This window comes from Anopheles ziemanni, chromosome 2 (assembly GCF_943734765.1).
Source record: "Anopheles ziemanni chromosome 2, idAnoZiCoDA_A2_x.2, whole genome shotgun sequence".
Lineage (NCBI taxonomy): Eukaryota > Metazoa > Arthropoda > Insecta > Diptera > Culicidae > Anopheles > Anopheles ziemanni.
This window is the reverse complement of record NC_080705.1, coordinates 31,053,674-31,065,945: the sequence shown is the minus strand read 5'-3', so window position 1 is coordinate 31,065,945 and position 12,272 is coordinate 31,053,674. Positions and strand designations below refer to the sequence as shown.

The window sequence follows — 12,272 nt, the reverse complement described above, 5'->3', positions numbered from 1 at the left end:
AACCGGCATGATAACGTCCCTGTCGCAGACGTTCCAACCCGTATTGGGGTAGGTCATAGGCGCACACCACGCAGTTATCGTTATCGCAGAACCGCACTGATTCCAGGCTAGACCTCTTCCAATGGGATCTATTGTTGGAATCGAGGTCGTCTTGTTGGAGCGCGTCTTCGCCTTCGGTTCGCATAGAGGATCAATACCGGTAATTACGCAACGCTGGACTTTCCCAATTAATTATTCACTGCCATACCAGTTGATTCCCAACAATTGAACCCACCAGGGCAATGGAAAGTCTCAATCGGCCGGACTGGAGTGAAGGCTAGAAGAACCATAGAAGGATCCAGACCAGTGCAAGAAACACATTACACACACGCAATCTCTATCGATTGATAAAGCACAAAACAAGCCGGCGATTCCTGAATACGGTCCTTGTAGTCCGTAACAGCTGCCATGCGGAAGGGAGGCAAGTTCTCGAAAGTTTTTCCAATCGTGTCCTCTTTCCGGGGTCTTCAGGCCGGGTGTGAGTCGGGTCACATGCAATAGCGTTCGTGTGTGCCGTTCTTTCGTTCCGGCGTGCTCCACTATCAAACTAGGCCAACGTAGCGATGCATGACTCGTGTGTTCGGACTTTCGCCCTTCTTATTCTGCTAGTATCAGCGTATGATGGCGTAAAGAAAAAAGCCCTTTCCTTACCCTCCACTGCATCAATCGCAACCAACAACTCGCTCAACAGCTGATCGAAGCGAATGGTTCCACACTCGGGGCATACTAAATTGCATCACACGGGAATGATCTTCACCTCGTGCTGCTCAGAGTTCTCCAATTCCCACACGATCCACACGATAGGACCGAAACACTTCACACACTCACGATCCATCTCGCGTGTCGCAACCTTTAAGCGTTGCGCTTAATTCAATTAGGCAAAATTGTTCTTCCCACCTCCCGCGGCCACAATCAAGATCCCGGAGATCCCGAACCCGCCCCGCCAGGCAGTCGCAAGCCGTTCCGATTGTGATTACGCCAAGGAATTGCACCGCAGAGAACAGCGACATTGATGATCATTTACACGCACTTTACCTGCACTTTAAAAATATCTCCGACGAGCATGTGCCGTTTCACTAGTGCATCTTGCAAGACAAGCGAGAGATAGAGAGAGTTCACCGAAAATTCGCGATCAAGAGCACATCAATCACAGAAACAAAAGGGAAAATCGACGGACGGAATGATGAGGGAGAGTCTGTGTTTTCCTCGTTCGAACGGAAAATATCGGTCCTTGCAGGATTTGCAGTATACCGTTGTACAATCACGACGATCGCAAAAAGACCGCGATCGGTGGACGGCCACGTCTCGTCCGGTATGAGTTTACGCGAGAACTGAGCAACCGTGCCAGTTCCGATCTACAGCTGACCGTCTTTTCTCGTTCGTAGCGCCTCCAAAGTGCGCGAGCTCTCGTGTGCGAAGCGCGTGTGTGCGCAGCGGGCCGCGAAACTTATGCCGCGAGAACGCGACGCTGTTGCCTATTGAAGTACCTTGCTCGTACGCAGGGGCAGGCGAACGCGTGTGCACAAGTTGGCCAGCGAAAACAGAAAAAGCCCAACACTGATGGGAGGTCCACCACCTTGGCGATGGTAAGACGATCTTTCTCCTGAGACGAAGCTATGCTTCGGGATCGTGCCGATAATTGCATTGATCGAGGATCATGTTCTAACGGCGTAAGAAAGACGCCAAAAGAACTCCAAACTGTAAGAAATTTATCGAAGCTTGCTAAAAATAACTACAACAACAACAATTTGGCGAATTTTTATCAGCAAATGGCGCCACATTAAGCTCCCATTGGGGAAAACAAGAAGAATTCTCATTATCACCCTCTAGCCATCTGTGACTGAGCCAGAGCTTAAGCATTCCTCATGGAAGATCCTAATTTCCAGTCATCAATCAACCAGCCCCGAGACGCAAACAATCAGTGAGGTGGTAAAACTGATGACTCCACTTAGCCCCCCCTTTTTTTTGCGACATGCGTTTAGCAAAAATCGTAGTATTCAATACTCAAGAGTTTTGAAGTTTGTTTATTTCTGCCCATCCCAACGAGGCCTTTCAGCTAAGTCCGAGTTCTTGTTTACAGACCGCTTTCCATCCGTGTATTGTTGTGTCTGTTGGTCATAAGTTTTACTGTTTTAAATTAGCTTGGATGTTCAAATGTACGATACTTCTCGGTAGTTTTCGTGCGTGGGAAGTGGAGTATGGTCATCAGCGGCAGCATTGGCGATATTCTCAATGTTTGAAGTAGTACAAACCGAGTCAATCGGCAAACTCAATGGAATATACAGCTCCCAGCTAATTTTGACAACATGTCTTTCAATTGGAAGGAGCATAACTCCTTGATGGAGCCTTATTGGGTGGGTCAATGAGCCACACATTCGTCGGGTGCTTCACAGTTCCTTTGTTCGTTGGGATATCTTTGGACGGTTTATTATTTTCATTTTATTCCCCGTTTCTTCCTGCTTCCATCTTTACTAAAATCCAAATTGGTATTCTTTCTCCGTTGTTTTGGTTTTTGATCGGATGTTTTTGGCACACTAACGAAACCGGTCTATACAGTTGAGCGGAGCGAGCTTGGAGATGCAGTCAACAAAGCAAAACATGAACCTGAGAGGTTTCGGATTACGATAGGAAATGTTTTTTTTTTTAATTCTCAGTTTCTTCTATTTTTACTATTGTCCAGCTAAATAGCTCCAGTCTCCTAGTTTCTTGAATGTCTTAGCGATATTTAATGTTAGACTACGATCACTTTCCATTGGCGATATGCAAAGAATTCTCGCACATGTTTAGAGAATGTCACGCAAGTAATTGTTGTCTAGCTAGGCTAACAAAAAACTAAATATTAAAAAATGTATACCAAAAACAAACAAAGTAAAACAATGCAGAAAGCATGCTTAAAAACAGCATTTACCTAAGACAATCTTCACTCTTCGGTTACGACAACCACCTTCTAAACCTTACGAAAAGATTGTCTCAAGATTCACAAAAAATGAGTAGTCCATCAACGTGCATTATTTTTTTCTCATTTCCAGAAATCTATTCACATGAACCTCTCGGGTCGTTGTTCACTGAGCAAGGATGATGGAACTTTTGTTCCGTTCTTTTTATAGTATCCCCAGACATTGCTTGTCCCTAGCTTCATTTTGTTTGTATACCGGAAAAACGCCAACCCGAACCTGTAAGTGCGATAAACGATAAACGAAAACGTACAACTAGACTTGCGATCGGCAACGACCGTGAATGGCCCTGGACTTGTGAAAGCTCACTCGCTAGCCATCCCGTCCAGAACCATTCACTTCTTTGCCTTCACAGCTATAGTGACGGGGAGTATCGGGAACGTAGGGACGAGATCGTAGATCGTAGAACAAAGAGCCTGTGCCCCCGGTCCCGATGGTAAGTAATGCTGCTACATATAAGTGGTGAGGTTTTCGCACGTGGCTCCACCTATTATAGTGCCATTACCGGGCAGCATTCCGCGGGAACATGTGACAGCCCGTGCGCTTCCGGTACGCGCCATGACGCGTCGGCGTTTGATGGCGTCGTTTAGTGCGTAATCAAACTTCAAACCGGCCCGTGACGGGCACTATCATCCAATCAAAGCGACACAACAGAAACCGATCGATCGTGAACTGTACTTTGTACCGTTGCTCGTGTAGGGCGGGGATCGGGCCGAGGGTTAGCAGGCAGCCAACCCTCTAACCTTCCCAACCCACGTACGAGTCAGAACGGGAGTCGAGGAAGGGTAAATTATGATAAGTTATGCACAAAAAATCCAACACCAGACTGGCGTGGTCCAACACCTTCGGAATTGGCATATGTTTTAAGGTGTTTTTTTAATTAATGGCCCAGCAATTAGCAAGCAACTTAATCGGCAAACTTTGTGTTATCCTCTGCAGGTCGACGAGAACTTCTTGTACCATTCTGCACGAGCAACATGCGGCGTTGGGCAATAGATAACAACAACAACAATCTTATACAACAAAAAATGCGTCCCAATCCTGCGATAGCTAAATTACAGACGAGGTCAGACGGGTGGCAGAGATTACAGATTAGCCGAGGGCGAGAACACGCCGGCGGTTTGGCGCCAGTGGTTCGATATGGTGAGTATGTTTTAATGAATCAACCAACCGGCAACGGTAGGCTTATACTTACTCTAGCTAGACACTAGAGAAGCAACCTTGTGCTACGATTTTTAATAGGATTGTACCGGTGGGTTTTTTTTCAATCTCCATGAACTAAACGAGTGACGTGAGGAAAGGCGAAGAAATTAAAACAAAACTGAAAGGCGGACGGCGAGTCGCAGTCAAACGCCAAGTGACCTTTGGTGTGTCATGGGAGGCAAAACATAGCTCTAAATTGCGCTCCATCACGTTTATATTTTTCACATAAGGTAAGGTGAGACAATATGGACACCTTAAGCTAAACAAAACCTTTTTCTTACAGTCCATTGAAAATAGATACCCTAACCTTTCACTAATTGATTCTCTAACATCTCTTTTGTTACCACTAATTTGAGGGACTATTTTCCACGGTTCTTTCAAAATATTTATTGGGGAAAAGTGACTCAAAGAGTGGAACAGAATGCACCGCATCAATATTTGTTTAGTTTGAGTTATTTTTACTGATTTGACATTTTTTTAAATACCTATCATTACAAAAAAAAGTGCACAATTTCAATAAATTTAGTTAAATTTGTTTCCTACACCGAATAAAATATATTTAAGTTTTTTATCTCCACAACCGGAATGCAAGTAATATTAATCCAATTTTTTCATTATTCTTTAAACAACATATTGAGATACTAAATGAATGTGTATTTGTTTGCTTTAGTTTTAACATTTTTACTGTTTCACATTTTCGGCAGCCATAATGCAGTTACAAACATGCCAGTGCATTTTACCTGATCGGTAACGATAGTTATGTAAAAACAAAAGCAAAAATCCGGAAAATACTCGTACAAAATACATCCAACATAACCGACACATTTCGGTTCAAGCGCTATGATCTCTTTGAGGAACCGAAGCTGATCACGTTCTTGTAAGAAGATGCTCCATATTAAACGTGCTCAAATATGGCGTCGCCGATCACGTGTTGCAATGTGTTTTCCTCGTCGTCAACTTCCTTCGCGGCTGAGAACTTTGATTTCCTATCCAAAGCGCTTCTGTACACTCATCTCTACTAATGACCAAGCGGTCACGTTTGCAATATGGGGTCCATTAGGAAAAATAAATCACACAAATACACACACACACTGGGTTGTAAGGGCCACAACGCGGGTCTACGGTATTTAACCCTGCGTGGTGTAGCAAAAACTTCTATTTGATATCCAAACCCCAACATCGCTTGGCCCATACGCCCCCCCCACGTTCGGTTGACCTGTAAGGCGTAAACGTTCAATTAGGAAGCGATACGCGCAGAGTGTGTTTGGTCCAAATTCAACGCAGCCCAGCTCGTTGCCCAATGTACCGAGCAAACCTGACTGGCTGACTTCTGGTGTCGCGGTCTGTGCCAACCACTCCGCTAACCCACTTTTCGGTACTTCGGCTGGAAAAGCTCGACAGAAACTACTTTCCATTTTCATCCTATCATGGCGATGTTCTTGCACAACACATCCAACCATCCCACCATCCGATGCGCGCTCCATTGCGCCGCCAACGACACCGGGGGTGACACTATTCCCGCCGTTGCCCGCCGTTTGCCACACGAAACCCCTGGCGGTTAGAAACCCTACCGAAACCGTGCCCAGATTCTCGTGCAATCTGTCTTCCAAAAGCGCTCACTGGGGGGGAGGCTATGGTCGCACGATTAGACTACTAAAACGTGCCCGTCTGGCTACTAAGATCGGGCTGCCTGGTGTACGCAGGTGTGCCCAGTTCACCCGAGACTCAGCGGTGACTAGAGTTCGTGGCTGTGCGCCAGCCAAACGCCGTGCTGGCGGGAACAGGAAAAACCGCATTCAAAAGCGAGGGTTTCGCGTTACTTACCCGTACTGGGCCGGGAGGAGGGTACAGTTGGGACACGCTTTCACGACGACGGCTCACTTCCACGTTCTAGCATTCCTCGGAGGAGTTCATTGCGAGGGGACTCTCGGGTGCACAGAAAAAAAAAATGTCAAACGTGTCGACCGAAACGATCCGCCGGTGCTAAACGTTGCACGTCTGCGTATGACGTTGGCTGGAGGAATGCCTTCCCAAACCGGCGCGGAATGACCGTGGGTCGGCAGCAGTGCCACCGTTAACACCGATTTTTCCTTCAGTTCCTGCAGTCAACTTGGCCGCCGTGTGTTACCCAATTTTATGCGCCTTGTACGCCGTGCACGGCTTGCTTCTATGTTTTGCAAAGATGACAGCCATTTATCGGGTTGCTACGATCGAGCGGTTGATTTACGGTACGGTCGCAAAACGTTTTGCTGCCCATAGACCTACAAGAGAACTAACACATTCGGGTGTTAGGACGTGCCGTGGTCTGGGTTAACATTTACCAAACGAAAAACCAATTTACTTTTTTAGGACCTACAAACGGAGACGAGCATGGAATTGCGCTTCAGTGCATTTTAACATTATTTTAAATGATGACTCGGTTATATTTAAAGTTCATCAATTAGACACAGGTATAGCAGGTACCATTAACTTTACGTCTTTGCAAATGGGCTTTTCCTAAATATGCAAGATCAGAATCTGTTCAGTAGAATTCAGCTGCAGCTCAAAGGGTCCCAAAATATTTAGAAGCTGTTATAAGATGCACCGATGTTTCATTCAATGATGCCTAACAATTTCAGATTTTTACTGTGTGTTTTAATATTTGTTCGTAATGAAAGACTTGCCATCCACACGTTGTGATTTAAAATCCTTTTGGTGTAAACGTATTTTAAACCTCAGTTTTCTAGGCCATACGCGATAAGGCATTTGCTGCACAATGGTACGAAACAGAGACACATTAATGTGCACCGTTATCGGCCCCAGCGTCCTTCACCTTGCAGAAACCCTAATCTTGCTGGGTCAATGGCGCCGCAGCATCCGCAAAATAAATCTCCTTCACGAGCGTCACGATACGTCACTTCTTTTCGGAAGCTCTCATTTGAATGCTCTTGGAAGCGTAGCCTTCATTTGTTAATTCAAACCACGCCGGCCAGCGGTGTTATTTCAAGGTGGATCGGATACATCTCATTTTCGGATTGAAGCTTTGCGAAAGTCGCTCGCGCACGACATTTTGCATTCGCACAATAAATCATATTTAACCCTCGGTACGTGCGGAAACCATTTCACAGTCAATCTTTCTCTTCTTGCAAACGTAAATGCTTCATCAACCAAGATTTCGCACCTGCTGTCAACGGCCCAACCCGCGTGTCTCAAGGACATCCGTGCCGGTTCCACAAAGACCGCTGCATCCGTCAAACATCCCGTGAAAAGAACGGAAAGCTTCGGCACTAAAGCTGGTCTCAGGCGATGAGAAATTATGACTTCGTGATGTGCATAACGGATCAGTCCTGAACGACCATGCATGACCTACGACAATACGGTTTAAAGTAGAAAAATAGAACCATAACAATCAGCATTGTAAAAAACAAACAGTTGACCATTCATAGACAGTCCAGTGGAATGAGAAATAAAGTTATAAAGCAATTTTCCCCCGACATTTATAGCTTTATGATCGGTATACGACAAAAGGGTACTAAAATTGGGGGGGGACAAAAGGGTACTAAATTAATACTTGAAGCTACATTAGCCAACGATTATTAAAACTTTTTCTCAATTTAGTGGTGTGCATTTATTATTTGCTACAATGCAAATGTAATTGGGATTGGTTATTTGCTTCAAAAATAATACGTAAAGCATTTAAAAATTCAATTTAACTGGAAAATATCTACACAATGGCCGTATAACGAAACCCATCGAATCCGCGATGCAACCAACAATCATGTTCTTTACATTTTAAAATGGTTTGGCCCACATAAATCACATTGTCGTTAACGTCGATGCCCACGAACAAGCGGATAACATTTATTAGTAGTGGAATAGAAATATGATTTATTTATTTATCGAGTTGCTGCGCATAACATACTTATTTCACATCTTCCAGAGAGTGTGCCCAATACAATATATGGAAACTGGATTACGTAGCAAAGCAAATAAGAAAAATTAGCAAAAGACTGGCGAGTTCTGAACCAATTGTGCTACGTTTTTGTTCATAGAAGGACAAACAACCTCAAATGTCGAACTAACCGGTCAGCAGCCCAGAAATCTAATCAAAACTGATCAGTTCCGCTGTGGCTGGCTCAGGAGCACCGGCAGCTGGTTGTGGTGGCTGAGGGGCGGCGGCCGGTGGTGCTGGGGTCGGTTCCGGAGCAGGCTGGACAGCCTGAACCACCTGTGGCATCGTAACCGGTGGGCCTTGAACCGTTTGCTGCTGGTGATCCGGTCCCATTGGCGGCTGTTGTGGTCCAGGTTGCATGGGATTGACGGGACCCATCATACCGGGTTGAGCCTGCTGAGGTTGCGGAGGCTGCTGCTGCTGCTGGGGCGGCGGCGGTGGCGGTTGTTGTTGTTGTTGTTGTTGCGGTGGCGGTGGGGGTCCCATCATTGGTGCCCCTGGCATGTGCCCCATCGGACCCGGTGGAGGAACCTGACCCGGCATCACATTCATACCGGGAGGAATAATACCTGGGCCACCGGGCATGGGAGGACCACCCGGTCCGGGTTGTCCATCAGCTCCCGGAGCCGATGCACCCGGCATTCCGTATTGCGGCCCTTGAGTGTGCTGTGGCGAAAACATTTGCTGTGAGGGATGCGGTGGTTGTTGCTGCTGCGGTGCACCCGGACCACCTGGATGGGGATAGTGTGGCAATGTTCCGTTCGATGGGGGCATTGGACCACCGTACCCGTAGCCCGGCGCCGGTCCGTACGGGCCCGGTAGGCCTACATGCACCGGAGAGTTTTGTGGCCCTTGGCCGGGTGCCTGCGGTCCGCCCATGAACGGGAACGCCGTCCCCATACGATACTGTGCCTTCTGTTGCTCCTGGCGCATCTGCATTTCGCGCTCCTGCTCCTGGATGCGCTGCAGCGCAACCTGCCGCTGGTACTGCAGATATTCCTGCTTCTTCTTGCGCATTATCTCCAACTTCTGGGCCATCTGTAGCTGCCTCTGACGCTCCTGTTCCTCCGCGATACGCTGCAGCTTCTCCTGGTGCTCCTGGCGCAGCACATCGAGTGCCGCACGCGAATCCTTGATTTGCGTCAACTTGTCCTGCAACTGCTCGTACCACATCCGCTTGTCGTCCATGTCCTTGATGAAGGTGAGCAGCCGGGCGTGAAGGTTGGTCAGCGTGAGGAAGAGCGTCTGCACGGCGCTGTCACACGAAATGCTCCGCCCACGACTCGAGTTCGACTTCATGCGGTTCACAAAGATTTCCACCTGCGTTTTCATCGAGTTGGAAAACTCATCGATTACCGCATCCTCCGGTGCACTCTTCGTCATCAGCAGTGCGCTAACGGGCTGCATCGATGGCATCGGGCTCGGCATCGGGCTCGGAGCGGACGGTGATGCTGGTGAGTCCATTACCTGCCGCTGCTCCCAGTAGTTACGGTTCAGATAGCGCGCCAATTCCGGATCCGTCGGTGGTTCCTCGATCGGCGAAGGACTACGCTTGACCTGGGCCTGCGGCATCTGCTGTGGTTCCGGTGAGGGTGACGTCTTGTGGAACGTCTGGCGGCGCGCTTGGCCCGCTTGCTTCGTTTCCGCCTCCGACTGGCTGAGTGCCAGGGCGAGCTGTAGCTCTTCCTCTTCGCGTAGCTCCTCGTCGGTTTTACGAGCCGGTCCCTGGGCTTGCTGGGCCAGCGAGCTGGTCAGATATTCCGCCGGCAGGTCCTCCTCCTCGGTCGGTTTCTTCGTCAACGTGGCAACCGGGCGCTGCAGCTGCGCGTAACAACCGTCGCACACACGCACCTCCTTTTCGATGCCAAACTTGGGCAGCGTGCTGTTTTTCGACGAACACTGGGCGCAGAAAACCTGTCCACAGTTGCGGCAGTGGTGCTTGCGTACGGTGAACGTGAACTGCGACCGACAGCGGTGGCACACATCCCCATCGACCCAGTCCGGGGCAATATCGGAGGAAAACATGGCGTCCGCCTCCTTTAGCTCCGGGAACTTGTGACCTTCCGTTTTCAAAATGTTCATCGTATCCTGTTGACGAAAGAAAAGTCGTTAAAGGAAAAGTTGTGGGAATGAATTCACGTTCAAGAAAAACAATTATCAAATGCACTTCACAGGGTTTCACACCCTTCTTTGTTCGCATGGGATCGATCAACATGGCGTCGTCCAACTTAACAGCATATAGATCGCAGAATTCTTCTCATATAATGCTTCGGATGATAAGAATTCTGCGATCTTTGTAATACGCACATGAGAGCACTGGATTACGCACTGTTTTTATGGTAAATATTTCTCGAATGTCCGCTGAAAACAACGAAAATTAACGACGTACCGCCATCGTAGGACACAATACGGCTGATGATTCAACACTCGAACACTAATCCAATTAATATTCCCACTGGTAGTGGTAAAGTGCAAGTGCACTACGTAAAACACGTCCGCTCCACTCGCGACGACGTCCACAAAACGACTGATGCTTGAGAATATGCACACATGACATGAGGTTTGTTAAATATTACACTTACAACCTACCTTTATCGATCGATACTTGATAGTCGAACGGAAAGCATACGCCCACGCTTGTATAAGCTCCAGCATCTTCGCCCGCACCTCTTCGTGCTTTGTGGTGTTGACCAAGTTCTGGAACATCTCACAGTTGGCCTTGTTAGCGATCTCATCGTGCACCGGCGTGCCACAGTTTTTGACCATGCTTTCCAACACCAGCAGGGCGTACAGGGCCGTGATGGGATTCGGAGATTGCATCTTCTTCTTCAGCGCCTGCACGGCATACTTGGCGCTGGAATGACGACAGTAATCGGTTACAACCGGGGGACAAATGTGGATCGGGGTACGAACAGCGTACTTACTTCGCATCGCCCTGCCGGATTGCATCACAAATGACCAAGATTGCCTGCCAGTCGGGCTCCAGGTTTAGGTTGCTGGTGGCATTTTCTGTCCAGCGGTAGCAAGAAAGGAACACAAAAGAAACACCAAAACAAAACAGTTCAAAATCCTACCACCGAAATGGGACGCACTTTCCACCCCCGGAATGGTGTGCTTACTTACCCAAACTTTTATCGAAAATCGACGTACGAAACATCTTGCTAACGAAACACTATTGCGGTGAATTTTTTTACCAAAAACTTCTGCAGATGACTCAAAGATACTGACGATTTACTTTCGTTTCTTCAACCAGATGACGTCTGTCTGTTTTTTTGATAAGCAGACCAAGACGAGTAAAGCACGAACAGGTGCAGTAGGAATATACGTTTTTGACAGTAGGACGACAGTCCTTTTTAAAGATTAACATCGAAGGAACAGTTGATAAAGTATGTTTAAAGAATAAAATCAAAGTACACACTGCGATCAGTTCAACGATTTTTCTCGTCGGTTCATTACTGAAGATTATTGAATAAACCACCTTACATAGAGTATAGACGTATTCCTCCATACGTTTCCGATTTGTTGGTCATTCGGGTCTTCGGACTTAGGCTCCCGCCTTTGTCCCCAGAGATCGCCTTCGGGACCATCGAAAAACGAACTTCATTTTGGTGCGCATTGTTTCCGACAGACTCCGGAAGTAGATGCACGCCCCCACAAAGAAGTTCACAGCCAATCCACCGATCGACGAAATGGTCTAGACGGCAGGCTCAAGTTAAAAACTAAACCAAACTCCCAATTATTTCGCATTACCTTCAGTATAATAACATTGTTTGGGGGTAATAATATTGTTTGGGGGTTTGAGGTTTAGCCAAAACACCTTTTGTGCAGTGATTTAAATGTTTATTTAATTTGAATTTTTTAAACACATCAACACATTTTCGTTAAATTATAAAATTATTACATTTTAACAAAACAATTGATCAATACAATAATAAATCCAACTACATCTAACTACAAAAAAATAAAATAATTAATCCTGCCAAACACCGATCCATGGCAGGCGGCCTCTTCCTTCTTTGATTTTTTTCCCTTTGGAGCGTCGCTTTCGGTATCCTTTTTTTCCTCCAGGTAATCGTCATCTTCGTAAAACATTTCTGCCTCTTCTTCTTCGATGTCCCCAAGCGAAGGTTGCCAGCCCTGGAAAT

At 47.0% G+C, this 12,272-nt stretch overlaps 1 protein-coding gene across 1 annotated transcript; it reads right to left on the bottom strand.

Annotated features, from left to right (window-relative positions):
• Positions 1-8,277: 8,277 nt before the first annotated feature.
• Positions 8,278-11,386, bottom strand: LOC131293369 (hepatocyte growth factor-regulated tyrosine kinase substrate). The gene is made up of 4 exons (XM_058321448.1): positions 11,251-11,386; positions 11,052-11,136; positions 10,717-10,981; positions 8,278-10,215 (listed from the first exon to the last, which is right to left on the bottom strand). Exons 1-4 carry the CDS (start codon positions 11,282-11,284, stop codon positions 8,278-8,280), a joined length of 2,322 nt encoding a protein of 773 aa, XP_058177431.1. The 5' UTR covers positions 11,285-11,386.
• Between the last annotated feature and the right edge of the window lie 886 nt (positions 11,387-12,272).

Bases quoted from the DNA above. Each gene is read 5' to 3' on its own strand.
- LOC131293369 (XM_058321448.1), bottom strand. From the start codon at position 11,284: ATGTTTCGTACGTCGATTTTCGATAAAAGTTTGG. The intron at 10,982-11,051 runs GTAAGTACGCTG...TCGTCATTCCAG, and splicing joins ATCCGGCAGGGCGATGCGAA to CGCCAAGTATGCCGTGCAGG. The intron at 10,216-10,716 runs GTAGGTTGTAAG...TTTCGTCAACAG, and splicing joins TCAAGTATCGATCGATAAAG to GATACGATGAACATTTTGAA.